The 23712-nt window shown below is 35.5% G+C and overlaps 1 protein-coding gene across 1 annotated transcript; it reads right to left on the minus strand.

The window, feature by feature from the left end:
- Positions 1–3815: 3815 nt before the first annotated feature.
- LOC149802626 (uncharacterized) lies at positions 3816–9200 on the minus strand. The gene is made up of 2 exons (XM_089951294.1): positions 8697–9200; positions 3816–5946 (listed from the first exon to the last, which is right to left on the minus strand). The coding sequence occupies exons 1-2, from the start codon at positions 9198–9200 to the stop codon at positions 5347–5349; spliced, it is 1104 nt and encodes a 367-aa protein (XP_089807420.1). The 3' UTR covers positions 3816–5346.
- Between the last annotated feature and the right edge of the window lie 14512 nt (positions 9201–23712).

The following is a 23712-nucleotide window of genomic DNA, read 5'->3' on the forward strand; positions in this document are numbered from 1 at the left end:
TTTCTCTTAAAGTGCTATGAATGACAGCTTTGACAAGTTTAGTGTGACGTGGAATAATTTATAATGAATTGATGTTAATGTTATTGAAATGTGTGAAAACATTTATAATTAATTGATATTAATGTTATTAAGACGTGGACTAATTGATATTGAATTGATGTTACTAATATTAGTACGTGGAATAATTTATATAGAATTAATGTTGATAATATTAAGACGTGGAATAATTTATATAGAATTAATGTTGATAATATTAAGACGTGGAATAATTTATATAGAAGCAATATTAATCTTATAAGAGGCCTAGTAAAAGTATATATCTTCATTACCCAGTTGGTCCGTCAAGCCGGTAAAAAATCATTTAGACTTTTGCTCTGTCTAGCCTGTAAAGAAATTCGCTTAGACACTCCGTCTGTCTAGCCGGAAAAGTAATTCGGTTAGACCTTTGGTCTGACGGTAAAGAAATTCGGCTAGACCATTCTGCTGTCGTTATGGGGTTGAACGCCATTTTCAGTTCCAGATAGGTTATACATGGCGGCCAGTATAAGGAATTAGGTCACAATTAATACTTCCAGTTCAGTACCCATGAATGTAGTTCTAGTCTATTTTTAGAACATTTTTTCCCTCTCTCATTTTGGTGGTGATAGAAGAGTTTTATTTATGATTTTTGGTAGGGATTTAAAGGTAACTGTTTATTCTTGATAATATGAGCTCAGGGTGTTGTTGTCTATGTGAGTTTTGGCGACAGTGCACAGTGAGTAATAAGGCCTTGGTGATGATCCGGAAGTGAAATCTCTGTTCTGTTTACATGCTGCTATGTTGACAGTCCAGCATCTCAAAAAAGAGCAGGTCAACATTTGACAAGAACTTCACCGTGAAGTCACCTTTGAAGGTATTTTAGATTAACACATGATTTGCATTGATTGTCACACAGTGGAAAGGTCAGTACTGAGAAACAAACGTAGAACATTTAGTAAAATTAATTGTGTTCTATGTCCATAACTGGTGGAGGAATACCCCGAGAAGAACGAGAAGCTACTGACAAGATTTCTTACGTACCCATATATTCAGGTTAATTTGCTTATAATATCGTAGCCACTGAGTAATTCCTCTCTGACATCAAAGAGTTTTTGTGATTACGGCTTGCCAGTCTGGTCTAGAGCCCTATTTATTCAACATAAACTGTAATGGATTGCAATAAATTTATTCCAGTTCAAATTCGCTACGGCAATATGAGCTCGAGAATATAAACAAAAACAAATGAAACAATAAATTGCGCAAACATTGTAGTTTGTTGGGTGCTAAAGTTTACTGGGGCTTACTGGGGCTTAATATTTGTCTGTTTTTCTTGCCAAGTAGCCAATTCAGCCTGAAATCTCCACTTTGCTGCTTGCTTGGCACTCTATTATTATTATTCCAGTTGTGCCTCGTATCTAGGTTACATCGAGATCCATCGAGATTACATCGTGGTCCTCTTGGTTTTAACGAGGTTCGGGTCAAATTAAGTCAGTGTACTCGATTAGCACGCTTGGGGGCATGGGTCTACATCCCAATACGAGTATGAATTGTACATGTGGAAGACGGTGGATACGTATACTGTTAAGATATTCTACGGATGGTAAATTATACTGAATGCTATTCAAGGTTCATATACGAATGATACGCCCTGTGCAAGACAAAGTTCTACTTCTCAGATATTTTTACTTCTAATGTTTGTGTACGTTGAGGTGAAAATCTGAATTGTATTCAATGATTTTATCGACTTATATCAGATGCTTAGAATAATTTGACAGATATTAACTATTTTAGTTGACATGTGATTCGATAATCCATATACTGATATATATTTGAAAGTTTACTTATTACTTTATGCTAATGATGCAGTCATATTTGCTCTTCAGTTTCCTACTTTAAATGTAGTTTAAGTTTTAAGGGAAAGAATTTCCCAGGTTTTCCTCACTGGTTATCCTGGCTATTTAAAAATGATCTTAGTATACCTTAGCCATTTTAAGAAAAAACGTTTGATTCCCTTTAAAAAAAAACGGATTAATATGCGTAATTTGAGTTGTTTGGTATACAGCTTGTCTTTACTAAGGATGTACCCTTTAAAAAAAACTCTCTGTTCCGCTTTGTCATTTACGCTTCCTGGACTTCAAGGGTAAATTGTATTTTTTTAAAAACGAGCCGATAACTTTGTTTACTTTTTTAAAATATATTTTATAATACATTCAATGCATTTTCAGATGAGGGTATTGCCTACTATAGCAATGTTTCGCTATGTTAATACCTGCTAAAGTTAGTGTACTTTGGACTAGTTCAGGCTGAGTTTTTGAGCACACGACAGAAGCTATTTTATTCCGATGTGTGCTAAATCACGATTTCTACAACTTCAACATGTAAAAAAATTCAGCCACAGTACATAAAAGAAGTATAAAGGTATTCCAATATCCTCTCCACTGTGCATGTTGCAATACAAACAATTTCAACTTTAACTAGTCATTCTGGCAGAAATAAGTAATATCCGTAGGGCACTGCAGCCCCACCCCACCCACATATGCTCACGAGTTGCAAGCATCTATAAATACGATGTATTTGTACACCTGGAAACCTGATGCAGCTAGAAAAAGTAGCATTTGTTCCCCAGGCAGAAAGTTCATTTTACATACAGTGGTGCAAAACTTTAATTTTTAACTCATTTTCAGTGGCTAGGTCTTACTTTACAAGTAAAGTTAACATCAAAACAGCGAAACCCAATCTTTTCAGCAAGCTAGGAAGCCATGTTATTTTTTAAGAAAAGCGTCAACGCTAACTTTGCTAGTAGGTCCTTGATCACAGTGTCCATACTTTTCTTTTGTCAATGTTGTTTTAAGGAACAACTGTCGGAGGATTTTTCATTTTTTTACAACTGATTTAAAGGTACGAAAATTTACATATTGTCAGTGTTTATGGTGAAATAGGAAAAGTTCCATTTCATATCTATATGAAGGTAGTAATTGTTGGCTTTTTGATTAGAACTGTTTGTATTAAAAACGATAAAATTTCACGCATTTCTATATGATATCTTGATACAGTTGAATTATAGAAATATGTTTAATTGAAAAACGGCTGATTTTTTACTATGGATATTATTAATGATTGTGGTCAAAAGAAATTATGGGACGAGTATGGACAAGTTGAATAATGGGATGACTGTGGACAAGTGGGATAAAGGGACAAATGTGGACAAATGGGATTATGGGACCAACAATATGAAAATAGAAATGAAAATATATCAACGGTCTCCCAGATTTTACTTGAGAGTTTTGGAAACAAAAGTTTTCTAGTTTCTCTAGTTCTTAGTATGTTAATTATATAATGTTTAAAATGGATTTGATTCGAAAAAATATATAATTGTGCTTCCTCCGGACATGGTTACATATTGTTGTCATTGTTGTTGTAGTTGTTTCAACCTTCCCATAACAGTTGGGCAGTTTTTCAGCGTTGATAGTTCTGAGAGATTATGTTCTCTCTGCTATAAACAAGAAGTGGCGTGTAAGGTTTACTATGTTTTTAATGTATTTATTTCTAGAGTGAGTGAATAATTTATCTAGATCCATTAATATTGAAATAATATGAGCAACACATACATTTTTGTACTAATTGGATTAGCGCAATTTTTAATGTGCATTGTCATGCTTCAAATGATGCTGTTTCTTACCATGTTTGCCTGTTCAAACCGTGCTTATTCTATTATTTGCATTTGATTGCATTCATTTGTACTAACATACCTTATGGGAGGACTTTAGTGAAATAAAATGTCTCCAATGTCTTAAATAGACATGAATCCTTTATTGTATGTGAACTTTTTATTAAAAATAAAACAATATCAGCGTTAAACACCAGATGCGGAAGAATTGATGTTGCATGAAACAAATTAGTAAACCATTTGCTTTTCACTGAATGCCCACATTTTCTGCTCTGAAAACTAATTGATCTATATGAATTTGTGTACATAAATCTTGAACGTTCAATGATAATCTTAAACTTTAAAAGACGACACCGTGTTCAAGTATATGGTGGCTAATTATATGTAATGTATACCCCTCTTACTCTAACAAGTAATACTTCTGGTACTCGTGAAACCGCAGATAACTGGCATCCTGCGGAGTGCACGACATATGTTGCGATAGAAAAGACCGACTTTGTTCCGATTATGGCATTGTCTACTTCCGCCGCCATATTGTGACTTGTGAGCAATAGCAGTTGCAATTGTTTTAAATGGCGGCGAATCACATCTGAGTTTTTTTTTCTCGACTCAGATCGGCATTCTACTTCACGGCAAACTAAATGTGAAACACAGTTACCTGTCCAGGATATTGGCTTGCAAATTAAGAGGCATGTTTACACAAGTTAGATACCACCAACAAGTATGTGATAGGTTGCGTACAAATTGCATTTTTAGACAACTAAATAAAACAGCAATATTATATTTTATCATTTTTACGCAGATAAAAAGAAAAGTAATATAACAAAATATCAGTGATGATTTATTTTTTGGGAAACAAAAACAAGATTTGGTGTGGAATTTTTTTTTTAAAAAAAAGAGAGAAGAAGACTTCTGAAGGGATTTCAGACTCTATACCTCTCACATATTGTCGATTCGCTCTTTCTACTTAGCTGATCTAGCGGAAAATTAAAGATCTAATTTAAAAATCACTAGATTCTAATCGCACTTTTGTTTAAAACAAAATGACTCATACTTTATTTGTACTTAAAGCAGCAGCCTCACATTTTTTTGGCATATTTCAAAACTTCTGAAACAGTTTAACCAAATTATACTAACAATGTTGTAGTTCCATATAAACTTTTTGTAATAAAAATCTAACCCCTCTTGGGAGCTGTGCCCATTAAGTCTGGTCTCGTCCTTTTACTCTTGTTTTTCGAGGAGGGGATACAAGTATGCACCCACTGGGTCTTTAAATTGTACCTTTTGTTGAAAATGTGGGTCTATAGATATATATCTTTCTGTCGTGTCTATAAAAAGAAATGAAAACTTCTAAAGAGATTCGGACCCAATACATCTCACATTTTATCTCTACTTAAAAACTAGTGACAAGATAATCCGTTGTGTATTCTTTCTCCGTATCCTCAGTAATTCTCAATTCATTAATCTCAAATATCAATACAACGTCATTCCCCAGCTTTAAAAAAATCAAACAGTTCAGTTAAACATAGTTCGCTTAAAACACTTCATCATTATTGACTAGAGTAGAATATCAAATACATCTCACACATGAACTAAAACTTCTAAATAAATAAGTTAACAAGAAAAAGAAAAACGGCAGTATTATTTAGCATTTAAAAAAGTCAAAGTTTTTCCCCTTTGAATAGGAGGTAGAATTTCAAGTGCCTAGGAATGTCAAGGGTTTGGATTAGCTCCGGAACCTCTGTACCCTGTAGCCTGTTTATTACGTAAGACCGACATATGCTCTGGAGTGACATCATAGAGTCGGTTGATTTCAAAATCTGAAGATAAAGATCATGCAGCTTGTTCCTTCCTCGCTTCGTCCTCGACTGTGTTTTCTGATTGTGAGGAAAAACTCGGAATCCAATCTTTATAAGTCTTTTGGCAAGGTCAATGCGCGCTTTTGTGAAGGAACTGTGATGGTCGTGGGCAAATTTCAAGAGTTTTTCAAGTGGCGTTTCTCCTTGATTGTTTACATTATTAAACTTTGCACCGCACCGAATTAATTGAGTAACTGTTTCTGAACAACATCTTGAGCATGCAATATGTAGTGGAGTATCATTAATGACGCCATCTGGTTCGTTCACGTCACATCCGGCGTCTGCTAATTCCTTGACAACGGTTGCTGAATGTGCTGCAGCTACATGGATAGGCTTCTTTCCAGAGAGGGCCGTATGCTGTATGTTTGTCCCATTTGTTATCAACCAACGGACCACGTTCTCCTGCAAATACGAATAAGTGTGTACTTTTGTAATCATTTTATATCGAAAACATGAAAGTGTGTTTGACTGCTGTTCACTTTTATGACAGGAACATCAATATAAAATGTAACGACTCGTTTGAAAAGTCAAAATTAGATAAACAACGATGAAATCTCCAGTTCACCTTCTATCTGCAGGATTTTTTCGTTTTTTAAAGCAACCCTAATTATTAATTATTGCTACTCACGTTACCAATAGCTATTCATGTTTCTTATTGCTATTCATGTTACTAATTGCTATTCATGTTACTAATTGCTACTCATGGTCCTTGTTGCTATTTGTTTTACTGTTACACGTGCTACTCACTGCTACTCATGCTACCTATTGCTACTCATGCAACTTTTTTATTTTCATGTTACATATTGCTACCCATGTTCCTTATTGACATTCAGTTTGCTTATTGCTACTCATGTTACCTATTGCTATTCATGTTACTAACTGCTATTCATTTTACTTATTGATATTAATTTATTCATTGCTATTCATGTTACTTTTTGCTATTCATTTTACCTATTGGTACTCAATGTTCCTTATTGCCATTCAGTTTACTTATTGCTACTCATGTTACCTATTGCTATTCATGTTACTAACTGCTATTCATTTTACTTATTGACATTCATGTATTCATTGCTATTCATGTTACTTATTGCTATTCATTTTACATATTGCTATTCGTGTTACTTATTGCTATTCATTTTATTTTGTGATATTCATGTTACTTATTGCTACTCATGTTACCTATTGATACTCATGTTACCTATTGCTATTCATGTTACTAACTGCTATTCTTTTTCCTTATGATATTCATTTTATCTACTGCTACTCATGTTACCTACTGCTACTCATGTTACTTATTGCTATTCATTTTATTTATTGCTATTCAAGTTAATTATTGCTACTCATGTTATTTAGTTATATTCATGTTATTTATTGCTATTCCTGCTCATGTTGCTTATCGCTATCAATGATAGTTACTAGTATTGTTATTTTTTGGTTTATCTTGACATAAACTCTACAGGAGGCAACATCGCGCAATGAAAAGCTTGGATTGTGAAATAATATACGAGATAAAACTAATGCACCGTCCTCAAATTTTAGATCCTTGAAGGCATCTTCATTTGTGTCTTTTTCACTAGATCGAATTTGGTTTATGCGCAGAGATTTATTTGTTATCACAAAATTTAAACCATTTTTCTGTAGTCCTACGAATAACACGACGCTATGAATGCTCTCCGGGTGTACTGTGTCATTCGTTTCGGAAAAATCTGATATTAATTATAATATCAGAGTAACATGAAGTATTAATTAGCATTTCCCATTGTAGGATTCGTTTTATGTTTCCTTTCTTACTTTCTCGCAACTTGTATTTAATTACTGTAATCTTCAACATTCATCGGCCTGTTTGATTACTTTCCACTTCACTGCAAGAACTTCATAAAAGGAAGGGGAAGAATAATTGATTACGAGGCCAGTATTATAGCTGAAAATGCTATTATATATGTTGAGGACTTGAACAAAAGTCAACATCTTATATGTACCTCCCTTATTCAGTTGAGTGTTGAATTGCAGACATTAGGAGTATCTGAGGTTTCATATTGCATTTCCCAAGGATGACGCAAATATCATTCTGTTCTTGAAAGGTGATATTGGGTCTTTATACAGCTGTTGTTATATTTGTACATTATCAGTAGCTCGGAAGCTTAATAATTTATCATAAACTCTTAATAGTTTGTCATATTTTCTCAATACTTTCTCATAAATTTTTAATAGTTTGTCATCGTCTCTTAATAGTTTATTGTCAATTCTGAATAGTTCTGCCGTGTACTATGGAGAAGTGCAACGGATAATCAAACTGCCATTTTCACTTTGCTTTTGCATTGAACTTCAAAAGAAAGGAACAAAAATACAGGCAAATGAAAAGAAAATGTTAGTTATTGATACAAAAAATCCATAGCACTCAAGAATTATAAAACAAACTTACTGACACCAATAAATGATTACTTGTGGTAAAAAGTCGCCGATCCTTAAAAAATTACACCGACCATTAAAATATGGATTTCATTATATGACACATCATCTGTTAAAGAGGAGAGTCATGCGCTATTGGGTAGCCATATTAAAGTCTCGATATAGGCATAATCATAAATCTAATGTATCCCTTGAACTTAAACCGCAGATTTGAGTTATATTTCTCAGTGCAATATCTCTCTGTTTAATGACTGAACCGTGACAACTAGTTCGAAGCTTTATGCCAGGACCTGCATTGGGAGATGTAGGGAATACCTGAAAGGGACGGATATTACAGCTTGGAAAACTAATTATGTAAAAAGAGACGTTTCGTTCATTCTTGAAAATGATTGCTTTTGAAATATATCGTCAAATGGATCTAACATAAGCCAAAACAGTAAGCGCGAACAGAATATGTACTGTAAGATTTACTTCATAATCGGGTAATTTGGAGACCTAAACATCATAACTGACTCAGAAAAGATCAATCAAATTTCATAAGGACAGACTTACATTAAACTTATATATACATTAATGTGCATGAAACGAAGAACTCCACAACATGTTGTAAAGAAAACTCGGCAACTTGATAAGGTCTTCAGTGACAATATTCTTCGAATACCCAGTGTGGAAGATAGTTCATACGCACATACAATGGCGGTAGGTGGGGTGGGTCGCGCATTATTTATAAGGAGCATGCCTACCTTATTCTCTATTGAAGAACATATAGCCGGGATGATAGCACATTCCCCTCTCTTATCAGTCGTATTCACGGAGGCCCCAGCTTCAACGAGCACTTTGGCTATGTCCACATTTCCAAGAGCTAAAGAGAGATGAAGCAACGGCTTCCCATGATAAAAGGCATTTACGTCAGCTTTTTTCTTCGCCAAAATTTCAACTTTTTCTTTCTCACCCTTCTCCACTGCAAGACATAACATCTTCGTAACGTAAGTTTTATCTTGCTCCTTTGTGTCACATAAGAAGACGTCGTCGACGTATGGAAGTAACTCAGACAGGATATCAGACGTACCGTCCCTGACGGCACACATCAAGACATCAACGCACTTATCGCCCATGTCAGAAAGCTTGCAGTCAGTAAAGTGAGTCTTTAGTAACGCTTGAAGGACGTCAAGATGGCCCATATTTACACACCATGTCAGAGCGTGCATGGCGCTCTCCTTGCTGGCGTTAGAGTCTACAAGTTCCATACCTAATCTGAAACAGAGAAAAATGACGATTGTTAAAGTAGAGTGGGAAACTTTTATAATAATATGCACTATCACGTTTATGTTGCACATTGTATGTCCATATACATCACATGCTCATTCGTATTCCCCATGAAGTAAATGGTACGGTTGCCTTTTAAGTTGTAATTCTTTATTGCAACAAACTTGTTGAACGATTGAGATGAAGATGGATCTCGACTAGAACGTGGAAGAAGTAGATATTACCCGTGGACTATTGCCTTGTTGATCCTGTTATACCCGGATCAAAATAAGAGTAAACGTTTTCGAGGAGCGATGCAACTTTGTATATTTGGCTAGGATTCCACTTTGAAATACACAAATCTATACGAAAACAACAAACCAAACGAGGAATTAAGGTTTTTGTTTCTTACTTTTGTTGGTTTTAATGGCACGAACTTTGCTATATCATGTCAGACGAAATGGGAACTAAGTGCCTTTCCCAAGGACAAACCAAAGCATCCAACCCAGGAATGCCTCGGCAGGTGTCGAACCTGCGATCCTTGGATTACGAGACCGTCACTCTACCAACTACGCTACCGCATCTCCCTAGACCTAAGAAAATCAAAAACACCCCAAATACGCTAAGACAAAGGTGTCAGAAGTATCAGTCCACTGTATTTGCTCTTATCAAGACGTATAATTCGTAATATGGACACTCTAATCACTCTGATAATCTGTTATGATATTGATCTCTCCGGGCAATGATACGGTATGCATGACCTAATATTGTATATTTATTTCAGTGACCAAAGCCGTGCTGTACAAGTTCGTAAGTGGAAATAAAAAGGAATAGTGTATTAAAACTTTAAAGATCTCATCTAAATTGAGAGGATGTTAGGTAAATGCATACCTATATACGTACACACACATAAGCAGTCATAAGTACATACATTCAGTGAGTTAGTCATCCATATGTAAGTAGGTAAGTACATATTTTGTACAGATAAATAATGTAAAAAAAAATAGAGAGAAGGGAAAATGATAGGGGATTGATCGTTAATCGATCTTTCCTTACATAATGTGAAAAGGTTTGGAATCAGCATTTCCTCTCAGAGACTGTACTCTGTGTATTTACCGATATTTATGTTTAAAATTCAATGTATTAATTTGACTCTTTATAGCTTGCACGTCTTTTTTGTACTTGATATTGACTTAGCGGTAGCTCAAGTTGAAGCTCTTGTAAAACACAGTGTTTAGGAATAACAGTTATTTGTTTTGGATTGCTCTATGTAGACATAAGAATTTATTTACGCTTTCAGACACTAAACAGAACAAATAACTAATTTAATCAATAACTGACTTTAACGTACGACTATAATAAATTGTATTGATAAATAAGAACAAATACCAGTACCAATCGATCCAGACAAAGATACAATCTCATTACAAAGAAAGTCTAAATATTTACTTATGAAGATGCTTTACAAAATACCCTTCATTCTTGTATTAATATCACAGTCCTTTTCCGTTCATGCAAAAAATGGTAGCATGTAGTCCGATTAATCATCCCCAAAAATCTGTGTTGATACTGATAGACGATATGTAGGTCTCATGTCATCTGTTTATTTAAATGTGCAATTTTGCTGCATGTAAATGTTTCCGAAACACACCTGCTTACAATTTACACACTTACCGGTTTTTGGTAATAGCCATGTCAAGCGCAAAATTCAAAACGGCCACAGGACAGAAGATTGTGCAATTCCACATGGATTTACAAGTAGCTAAACATATGATTAAATCTAGAAATATTATGTACATATCGCCAAAAGAAGCGTTCAGCCAACGGTAGCTCAACAGCCGCGAGAAATACTTGGAAGTGTATACAATGTACACCAATGTGCGCAGACAAAATTGGCAGCAGATATTCGCAGGTTTTAATAAATAGGCGATATCAGCCCCTAAACCGCCAATCATTATCATAATAAGTGTGATTTATCGGCCTAGGTACAATGCAGCATGACACTGTTCACAAGGAAGAATTTTTAAAATATTTTTTTTATTGCATTTTCAGTAGAAATTTCAAATGCTATTTTCTTATTTAAGTCTTTTCACCAACTGCTGTTAATGTGGTAAAACTTCCTGAATGCCATCTTCTCTAAGAAGCTACTGAATTACAGAGTAATGGCTGGTTTGTACGTCGATTAAATAACCCCCTTTCTGGTTTCACTAAAAGGAATTATCTTGTCTCAGAAAGAGCCAGTTTAAAATTAGCAAGCTTTAAACACAGAATATGTTTACTAAGTGTACCCATGGCACCCATCGGGCTTTCCGCTCCACCGACATCTTACCTATTTGTTTACGATCACAACCGCCGCCCACCCACCCACACCCCTAAAGATACTAAACCATATGTTAGTGAGAGAAAGAGTATTCACCGTTTACTAACGTTTCTTCAGCATATCTATTAAAATAATACATTCTGAGGTTACTAATGCGCGTTTCTTACGGCCCAGTACAGGTCTGTAACAATTACTCTGATATCCGTTCATGGCTCGAGTATTAACGGTAACCAGTTACTAAATTTGGTAACCGGTTAACCAATATCCCTACCATTGTAACATTTGCAAGCATATTTAGCAAGCTGAACAAGTTTTAAGATTGAAATCAAAGACTGAAATACATCTGCCACACATCTGACCAAAAGCTTTTCTATGATAAGAATAATAGTGATTCCATCTTCACTCATTCTTTATGGAAACACGTACTTACACATTAGACACGAACCTCGTTTCTTCTATGGACAGTGTATGTGGTTTTCGGAATCGCATTTTAAGTTATTTTACCGCCAGCGGCACACAAGTTCAGCAAAAAAGGGCGTATTAAGGCGACCTGTTTGAAATTCTGGCCCAAACACCAACGACACGTTTTATGTGATTTCACTAGATGTTAGAAACCGGGAACTTGATCATGTAACTCTTGTCAGTTTGCATCATGTACATTATGTGTTTCTTTCTGCGATAAATCTGTTACTGCTCGATTAGTGTATTACGCGTCATCGGTTAAGGAATTAACTATCCGTTTCAGCCCTATTAAGAACGGTCGCTTTAATAAAAAGTTGACGTTTCTTGGCAATTGCACGGTTTCAATGCCGGTTGCTATGCGTGATCAGCAATTATCAAGTCCCAATTTGTTAACCCTCAGATTGTAAGATTGATCCCTAGCCATATTAAAGGGTTGCATATCGACAGCCCTAAAGGAGATTAAATATAATAAAATACTATCTGTGATAATCCATACAAAATGAAGAGAACACGACACTGGAACAGAAGCAGACAGGTCTGTAAAAAGCAATATAAATATACCGCTAGTGTCGTAGCGAGAAATTATGTGCCCTTGCGGAACTTAAATCTGTAGGTTACTCCCAATTCCAAAAAATGATGTTGGAAGGAAGGTGTCGGACCTAACTGGGCCTGTCCCCCTCACACAAACACGCAGCCACGAGACTGAATTTTATTCATTCTGCCTGCGAAATTAAAAAATTGCTTTAATTTCAAAATAACTTGTATTGACTCACTACTGATGATACTTTCTTCTCTTTAAACCTCATATAATCAGGCGTGAACAATTGGAGTAATAGACCGATAAATCAGCCCTTCACCCGTGATGATACTGATTTTCGGGTCAGGGGCTGATATGGCCTATTCATTAAAAGCTGAAATTATCTGCAATCCAAATTTGCCTGTTCACATCGGTGTACATGTTATACACTTACCGGTATTTCTCGTGGATGTGCAGCTACCGTCGGCTAAAGGGTTCTTTTGATGATATGTAGGTTATTTTTCCAGAGCAAATCATATGTTTGGTGACTTGCAAATCCACCTGGAATAGCGCACCCATCCTTCCTGTGGCTATTTTGAATTTCGCGCTTGATATGGCTATTACCAATTACCTGTACGTGTCTAAAGTGTACGCGGGTTTGTTCCGGAATGATATGCATGCAGAAAAATTGTCCATTTAATGAACAGGTGATATCAGACCCACAACATCGTCCATCAGTATTAATACATATTTGTGGGCTGATTTATTGGACTATTGGAGTAGCAAATCACAAAATCGTGTCACGGCATCATGATAATGATATAGTAAGCTGAACATATTATTTGTGTTCCTATTAACTGTAACACTACGACCATGCGAAGAATCGAATGGTGCATTTCTTTGCATACAAAATCACATTAATGCATCATGAATTTTTTATCCAGAATCGTAATTGCAGCGTGTCTGTTAAATAATATAAAAGTATTGAAACAAAGTTGATGATTCAAATGTCTTCTATTTCGTAAATTAAGCGGTGATCTCCAATGGATACGTTTGATGAAAATAAGATACCTACTCCGCAAGACATAATCTCTATATAAGAAATACCATATATTATGGCAATCATCTAGCTTATGGACTCAGTTCTTATGATTCGTAGAGGTCACCCTTATAACAATATTTGAACGCGTTTATATTCTGATTATAAATGGCTCAGAAGTGCAGCTGGGTGCGGGAAATGGGGCCAATAAAAGAAGAAAAGAATAAAGAAATGAAAGCGTGTTTTGCCCTATAAACCAAAATATCGTGTCTCTGAGGCACACCTGTAAATAATGGTTCTGACAGACTGAAAAGAACAATATGGTATGTGTTAAACATCGCATCAAATGAACAAGAGTTTATACACGTCATGAGGGGTCACGTGTTTCCGAGTGATCTCAGGCGATCGCCTCTGCAGATCACTCTATCTCAGATCTGTCCGTGTGAGTCTCGACTTGACCAATGTGGGTATGTAAGAAGGCTTGCCAGTAGCTTCCCGTGGGCCGGTGGTACTTTCCTGGTTTCCTCTTCCACCAAATGTTTTAATGGCCGCTGTATACAGTCTATGATCTGCTGAAAAATTGTGTCAAACCCTATAAAACAACAAATGACTTTAAAAAAATTATACAAGTTACAAAATTCCAGAATACTTCGGACTTTTCCAGACGTCAAACTTCAAGGGCTTTCCGAAACGTAAAGTATTTGATATGCTGTGTATTTCTTGTTAATATATTTACGCCTGAACTAAAACTAATACCAGTGAATAATATGCATACATGACAAAAGCAGCTTTTAATATGCTGTTTTAGAAGCATGGAGAGTTGAAGTAAGTTAGAGAACATAGTACCTAATTATTACAGATTTACGTTTTGCCCATGTGTGGGTATATGTATGACTTACAACTGCAGGTGAATATGAAAAACAACACTTCCATGATTTTAGTCGTACAATATAGTAAAGGATAAAGTATGTAATTTAAGCTAGATAACTTTTTAGATATATACAATAGAACTATTTATCATTCCAAAATTCATGACATGTTTCCAATGAATAAGACCACTCAAAAAACCTTGATTTAAAATATAGTCATTGTATCCTGTCCCTTCAGAAAATCCATCATTGATAATTCATGACATACAAATTTAATGATTCAAACGCGAAATGCATAAAATCCCAATTTAGTTGCCAATGCAGTGATGAGATCAATTGATGGAAATTCACAATTAATTGACGAACAGAGTAAATGAAGAATGTTAAAAACCTGTGATGTCCATCATTTAGGATTTGTGATGTACGATAACTTAAATGATTATCGGCCTGCATTCATAACCTTAATATTATTAAATTAACGTGCGAAGGCAATAAACTCCTTCATTGCTAAAATACCTTACCTGATTCGTCTGTCACCGACAGCGGAGTACTACACTAACTCGGAGTTATTTCTGTGGCTAACTGTAAACGATTGATCCCTTATTTGATCGTCTCTCTTAGTACTTCGGTTTATATCGATCAGTGTCGAGTCACGCTAGCACCTATGAGCATTGGTTTTCACACACCTACTTAAATTCCGTCCAATTCTTTCTTGACCTTGTATGGTATATCATACCCGAACTTTTCACAAGATATTTGTCCGAGTCATAGTCCATTCAACAATATCTGTCATTCAGAGAAGTTTCAAAGGCATAATAACGAATGGTATATTCCGATTTGGTTTCCTAATATAGATACACCTGTACAGAATAAAACAGTGTTAAAAACACATTTCATTTTAAAAGTCAAATTATCAGTCAGAAGGCTATCAGTTCTGACTTTTTTTCTTTTATCATATAAGCCTGTCTGTGTATTGTACCCGCTGTAGCTCATTTGGTACAGCGTTGGACTCGTAGTGGTTCCGATGTCTGCCCAAGTCAAACCGAGTGGGATCCGGTCATTGTGTCCAAGAGAAAGGCACTTTACTCCCACTTCTTTTGAATGATATGGTCAATACTGTGATAAAAGTATCGCTAATAAAAATTTTTTTAAAAAATCCACTTTTGTATCTAAACATACGCGTTTACACTTACTAGAAAGAATGTAACCTGTGCTTACGTCTATTATTTCCACCGCATTTTCAATATTACTTGTACTAAACAGCTCTTGGTTAACGATGTATTTCTTCACGAAACATTTAATTCTATGCTGATATGTCACGATATCATTTTAATATTCTGTAAGGTATGAATAATGCTGATTATTGATAGATCTTAAGATGATTATCTGCATTATTGTTTGTCTATCAAGCTACGTAGCGTTTGTGAGAAAAATGGCACAACGGTGAAGGGGGGGGGGGGCAGCAATTAGATGACTGTGATAATGACCAAGGTGACCGTACCCTATATTAGGAATCTGAGTCAATGGTTTCACATTAGTTATACTGTATATGTTAAATGGGCAGTAGGGTTGCTTATTTTTACCGCTTAGTCTAAACAAACGATTTAAAATTCATAAATACCCTTATTTGCTGGTTTCTGATAACAGCGAGCTGTCATCAAATTTGGTTCATAAGTTTCCTTCCCACTTCATTCAGGATATTCTAGAATATAGGTCACCCCGCCTTTCCAACTGGAATTGTGGTCCATAAGGTTCAGTATGCATAGTATGATTCGAGTTTGCATATCAATCAGCTTGTTTTAAAGGAAATTGGAGAATTTCTGGGAAAACAAGGAAACTATTTGGCTCGTGTTTTCGTTAGTCTAGTGTTATCCGAGGTTGCAGGTATGAGAACGCATTATATGGGGACTAAGCCGAGCATTCGTTTGCCCGTTGTTATAATCTGCGTGTTATAATCTGCGTGTATATATAAGTACACATCACAAAATAATGATGCCTCTAAGTCGGTGTTACATGCACTCATGCATAGCAGACACACTTGCAAAAAGGAAAGTGCTATTAAAAGTTCTCTAACATTTACGATAGTACTATTTGTATTATTTGCATTAAATATTATCAAGCATTCTCCTCTAAAATCCAGGGGTATGTATGTATGTATGTATGTATGTGTGTGTGTGTGTGCGCGCGCGCGTGCGTGCGTGCGTGCGCGAGTGTGTGTGTGTTTGTGTTTGTGCATGAAAATACATGCCATGCATGCAGCAGTGTCTAGGAAACTGAGCTACAAGAGATACATAGTGGCTGGCATACTTTGCCAAAGCAATTGCGATTGCTGTAGAAATCAAACTACAATATGTATGTCTGTGTGTAAGAGAAAGATAAGGTTCCAAAAACAGTCTTTAAACGTCTTAAAAAACTGACAAAGTATGTAGTCTTAAAAACTGACAAAGTATGTTTCATTTGCATTTTTCTACATTTTTGCTCCTTTTAATCAAAGGAAGCCGATGTAGCTTGGATGTTCGAGCGTTGGACTCGTAATCTCAAGGTCGCGAGTTCGCAATCCGCCCAGGCCAGCCCTGGTCGGCTGACTCGGCGTGTTCATGGATATGTATATATATATATATATATATATATATATATATATATATATATATATATATATATATATATATATCCACAAACAAGTAGATTCATTGAGATCCGAAAAGGATAATGGTTTTTAAAAACAACTACTATAAATTCAGTCTGATATGCAAAACTTCATTCACCAGATCGTGTGAGGATTTCTGAATATTAAGTTATTATTGAACGAGTAGCATTCCAACAAGTTACGAACGCTGAGTGGGATACACTGAAAGCGACGGGGGAGAGGATTGGGCTTATTAAACTCCTTTTTAGGGCATTAATAAAAACTTTTAAGTCAAAGTCTATACTACTGAAAGATACCAGTGTGAGAAAATATTGCATTAGAATAAAAAGTTAGCTTTTATTTACCAAACAGAACAGCATAGCAGTGTTTTATGCACCAAACTGATTTGTTAAAGGTAACTCAACACACATCTATGCGTGTTTTCATGACTTTGGTACTTAGATAACACATACCAAGAATTTGACACGTGCTACTGAAATATATAATAGCATTCCACCAATATTTGTAGTCACAGTAAAGAACCATATTTATCTCGTGGCCTTGTACAGCACATACAATGAGAAATTTTTAATATTCTTGTTCGCTAAAAGACATGGCATGCGAATATAGCCATCAAAAGCTCCCGTCTAAATGTGCACAACTTTATATGAGATCAAGTTCAAGGTAATTGTTCTTGTCTATGTACATTCACATACAAATGGTTCTTTCTGGTCTAATTAATGCGTACAAATTAAGAAACCATTAGTCTCTTCTTAAACATTAATCACGTGACAACTGAATGTGTTACATAATATTCCATTTTATAATTTCTACGCATGTGATACGTTTAATACTACCATGTGACGCTAGAAATGACGTAACAATCGCATCCAAATGAAAGACTTGATAAACAAGACATATGTAAGTATTTCAGAATCATCGCACTACAGTATTCAGCGATTTGGAAAAAAAAGTCAGTATTTTTCGTCATTCGGTAAATATAATCTTACATTCTCGTCAAATAATTTAAATTTTTCTCTCGCCATCGCTAGCAAAAGACATAAATTATTCGACTCGTTTCATAAATTTCATTTGAAATGAGTACTCGTGTAAAATCTATTATATCCTGAACTGCAGTTGAAGGTGTATTTTCATGCAAAGCGGTGTTAAGTTCAAATGCAAATGCAGCAGTCTTGAAAAGAACTATCAGATAAAACTACTCGGGTACTTCATTTTCTATCAAACCCCCTTCCTTTTTTAATAATTGGGTTATTAGAAACAATATCTAGAAAAAATATATTGAGAATTATATGATTTATTATAAACCATGGAAAAAATCAATCCCATATTTTCAAAAGTGTTTTGGTGTTCAAACAGCATGTTCAGCTGTGGACTGGGAAATATGAAATAGATCCGATTCTCCCTCCTGTTTGTTTTTAGGGAGTGACTAATGAGGACAATCGGGTCAACCAGGGATGCATTTAGCGATGATGTTTTTGTTGAAAATGTCTTGGACTTTGAAGAACAAAAATGGAAAAAAAAGAGTACGGTTAATATCCAAGATTTTACACCTTTTTAATTAAGAAGTGTACTATTGTTGTCTTTATTTTTGTTTTCCTTGCCTTCTTGGGATCCATAATCTGTTCTTTATAGCCATGATTGTGTTGATGTGCCTTTAAACCCTATACATGCATACATACAAGACAGCAGGTCCTATTCAATATGATCTGTTTATTTAGGTGTAATTATTTAAGGAATACCGTTAAGGTGTTGGTTGACGAAAGTAATAATTTGCAATCCTATCAGTGATCATCTGGAAAAAAATGTATATCTTTTTCTGTACTACGTTCAGTTTAGCTGCCCATTTGTAAGAGTTAGGAAGCAAATAATGATCTATGGACGGTACAGAAATAAACTCCTTTAAAACGTAGAAATTAGACATATACATTGTAAGACAGGAAGATTATGGTCAACGCTGCCCTTTAAAATATCCATAAAGCGTGATTTCAGTTTGTGGAACAGTTGGCGATATAATTATTCGGGTGGAGCCAGTTTAATATATACGACACTATATGATTTGAGCCACGACAGCAGTGACAGTACGAAAGGTGCGCCACACGCTAATTGACCAAATGTATACAACGGATAGCATACAACTGCGTGGGTACTGTGGAATGCTTTTTTTAAATTTTAATTTAATAGTGTCTTATTTATCTGTTTCAAGATACAATTTCATACCGTTGTTGGAAATGTAAATCGAACCGGCAATTATTATTAGGATTGTCCGCACGTTAAAAACGAAATAGCGTATACCAGTTCCTTTCGGTTACCGGTTGTACGCTTCGCGTGTTGGTTTCCAAATGTCTCTCAAATCTTAATTATTTCTTCATACTGAATGATGTTTACGGTTATAGTGATTGAATTTGACCAGGCTCAATAAAAATGACAGGTATTAGTTCTAAGTGAGAATGGGGTCTAAAGAGATATCATGTAATTTACATGCCATTTAAGACAGGGAAACGGTGCAAATATTTCCACGACTTCGTTTCCATTTAAGCAATGGTGTGATGTGTGTGTGTGTGTGTGTGTGTAATACGAGAAATGAATACATATAACAAAGTATTATCGCATTGCTTCTTTAAACTCTCTCTCCTCTCTCTCTCCCCCCCCCCCCCCATGCGCGAAGGCCACTTTCATTAACTTTCACACCCACATTATCGAGAACTGATCTTGGTAATACTTAAATTAGTCTTGTAATTTTACCTTCTATTGACAGTAACGTTATGGAAATTACTTCGGTAGATTCAATGAATCATACTCAGGATCAACTCGCTTATAATTCTGCGAGAGGATCTAGAAAATACCCCAAAAGTGAATAATATCAATAAATTCATCATAACAAGAAATTCCACATTCGTTTTTGACAGAACAGTACCTATAGACCACATAATGTATTGCCCACTAATGGTCTACTTCTGTCCTGCACAGAAAGCGTCCAACTTTATGATTCCATTACTTAAAGTTGCAAAGACACGTAAGCTTTGTCATCGTTTGAAGCCCATCCATCAACAAAAAAGCAGAATTACTACAAATATGGGTAAATACTAATTCTCCTTTGTATTGATTTTTGCAACGAGTAGTGGAACCTTTTGACATTTAAGGTCAAATCGAGAAAACATCACAATAAAACTGGGTCACATTTCGTAGCATTGTACCACTTGCTCGAAAAACTTTAGTTTTGATCAATTCATTTCCAATATTTTCATATATATATAAATATATATATATATATATATATATATATATATATAGAGAGAGAGAGAGAGAGAGAGAGAGAGAGAGAGAGAGAGAGATTTGTATATATGTGTGTGTATCTATGAATATGTGTGTGTTTGTGTGTGTATGTACATCTGTGTGCATGTCATCCTCATCTCCATTCATTCATTATCGCTCCTTCTTTAAGAATATACTTAATGCTAATATTTGAGATGGATATAAACTACTTTCTTCATCATCGAGTGCAAAGTGTCGAGTCAGCTCCTTCCAACAAGACTATTGATAACTTGGCGACAAGTAACATATTTATTGCAAAGTGTATTGTTCCATATCTTAAGAGACCAAAGAGTGTGTATTTAAACATAGACGGAACCACGTGACAGATGAATATTATCATCCACAGAGCTGATAACTACCAGAATGAAATTTGACTTATTGATCTGAAAAGGCATTTATCATTGTCTTAAATCTAGAAATGTAGTTCGAACCATTTTGGAATACGTCATTCATTCAATTTACTTTCAAAATGACCGTGACATACATTGTTAAAACGAAGGTGTCCCAAACTAATAATTAGTACAGAGTTTGAACAAGAAAACCTATAGAAAGTTGGTAAAGATTTGTCGGGAATTGATTATGGGTGAAACCGACTATTCTGTATGAGCGTTACAACGAATCGCCAAAGATCGATATAGCGACAGATATCTCCCAAGAAAAGAAATCAAATAGCTGATTTTACGTCATTGCTCATTCGTGTTGCTCTAGCGGTAAAATTTCTGTCTTTCTAAGTCATATTGCAGCTTGCGCCTATGACAAAGTTGGTGTTTTGCTGTCGTTGTAGTTGTGTTTTATTTTGTTTTAAATGGTGAGTATTTCTTACCTACTGTTCTAATTGTGTTATTGTGCATACAGTAATCAAATGTATAAGCATAGGGTGGTGTGTGTGTGTGTTTGTGTGTGTCTGTCTGTGTGTGTGTCGTCTGCAGGTACAATTAAACAGTTATATTTATGGAAGCAAAGTGTATACTGATCTCAATGAATCTGCTGCAAAGTTGTCGATATCCATGCCTCAACTTCATCTGCTGCAAAGTTGTCGATATCTATGCCTCAAATTCACCTACTGCAAAGTTGTCGATATCCATGCCTCAAATTTATCTACTGCAAAGTTGTCGATATCCATACTTGAAATTCATCTACTGCAAAAACGTTGTCGATATCCATGCCTCAAATTCATCTACTGCAAAGTTGTCGATATCCATGCCTCAAATTTATCTACTGCAAAGTTGTTGATATCCATGCCTCAAATTTATCTACTGCAAAGTTGTTGATATCCATGCCTCAAATTCATCTACTGCAAAGTTGTTGATATCCATGCCTCAAATTTATCTACTGCAAAGTTGTTGATATCCATGCCTTAAATTTATCTACTGCAAAGTTGTTGATATCCATGCCTCAAATTCATCTACTGCAAAGTTGTCGATATGCATGCCTCAAATTTATCTACTGCATATTTGTCAGTATTCATGCCTCAAATGCGTCTACTGTAAAGCTGTCAATACCCATGCCTCAAATTCATCTACTGCAAAGTTGTCGATATCCATGCCTCAAAAAAAATTCACCTACTGCAAAGTTGTCGATATCCATGTCTCAAATTTATCTACTGCATATTTGCCAGTACCCATGCCTTAAATGCGTCTACTGTAAAGCTGTCAATACCCATGCCTTAAATTCATCTACTGCAAAGTTGTCAATTTCCATGCCCCAAATTCATCTTCTACAAAATTTTCAACACCCAAGCCTCGTCAAATACAAAGATGTAAATACCCGTTTCTCAAATTCATCTACTGCAAAGCTGTTAATACTCGTGCCTCAAATTCTTATGTTGCAAAGCTGTCAATACCCATGACTCCAATTCATCTATTGCAAAGTTGTCAATACCCATGCCTGAAATTCACTGTTTCAATCTAGCGGACAGCACTTTCAGAAATGGTAAGGCACAATTATCCCAACAAGTCTTCTGTCTATCAAAAACGTACCAAAGAAATAGTTGTACATCCTTGCAAACAAGTACAGTCTTACAAATTTACCATTTATTTTACTTTAATCTTAATATAATCTTCTATCTTTGATAAGCTTCTATTGATAAGGAAAGTAATAACAATGATTACGTACAAAGGGAACCTTAGCAATGTTTAAGTACGTACACTGTTTAAGTACGTACGATGTTGAAGATTTATCACGACAACGACTTTTTAAATAAATTCGTTGTGTGTCTTTATGGTCAATTTATTTATTTATTTTATACTCTGTGTTATATCTGAATGTATAATATTCAAGAATAAACTTATCAACTTTCACTTATCATTTTGTATAGAAGATGTTACTGTACTTTACATTGTACTAATTTTCAGAAAGCTTCTTTGCTTCATTGGAGAGACTCGTTTTGACCTCCAGTATCAACGTGATCCATGTAAAGTCTTTAAAATTATATATTTTTAATGATCCAAATACAATATCAGTAAGCCTCTTGATAGTATGGTGTGTGCAACAGGAAAGGGAACTGAAAATTACGGTCAGATCACAAGATAATTCTGAGCAGTTTTAGTAGCGATGCACACTGATTTTGTCGTAGTCTTAGATATTTAAATCAATAGTCACAGGAACTTGAACACAACGCTTTCATAACATATACAAATAAATCAATAGTCCAAAAGTAACTCAAGATAGAAATAAGCGTTTTACGTAAATAGTGAATATACTGAGCGCATCTATGCAATTGCTAAGACCAGTTAGTTAAGATGGTGATTAACAAGCAGTTACGTATGCATATATCTCTCTGCGATGGTTAACTGTAATCCTATTTACATTTTTTTAATTTTTCAAAACAGCTTAAACGAAGATATTGTTAAATAAGCTTTGCTAAGAAATGTAGAGTGCAAATGTGAAATAGTGAAGTGATAAAAACGTAGACTTGGTTTTGTTTGTTTAACGGCATTTTTCAGCACATTAGAGGTTATGCATGGCTACCAGTATATTTGGTGAAAGAAGAACCAACGACCCACTGGAAGCTACTTGCAAGCTTTCTCACATACCCGCGTTGGAAACTCCGATCCTTGAGGACAGAGGTGAGATGTCAGTGATCTGTAAATGCAAGCACCTTAGACAACTGGGCCACCCGGGGCTCCGGGGTGATAAAAATATAACTACTTGTGACAGAAATGTAAAGTGTACTGTGCAGGGAAAACAGTTCTCTAGCAATTTTGTTGGGGTCAAACAAGAACTGGATCCAGAAATATTGTTTTGGGGGAGCGTAAACATGTCTGCGAGCGGTTAGTTTGGTGGAACTGACGGTGTGTGTGTGTGTGGGGGGGGACCTGTCCGTAAAGTCCACCGAAGCTCCTGCAT

Source organism: Sinohyriopsis cumingii, chromosome 3 (genome assembly GCF_028554795.1).
Source record: "Sinohyriopsis cumingii isolate HCF-2022 chromosome 3, ASM2855479v2, whole genome shotgun sequence".
NCBI classification, from domain to species: Eukaryota; Metazoa; Mollusca; class Bivalvia; order Unionida; family Unionidae; genus Sinohyriopsis; species Sinohyriopsis cumingii.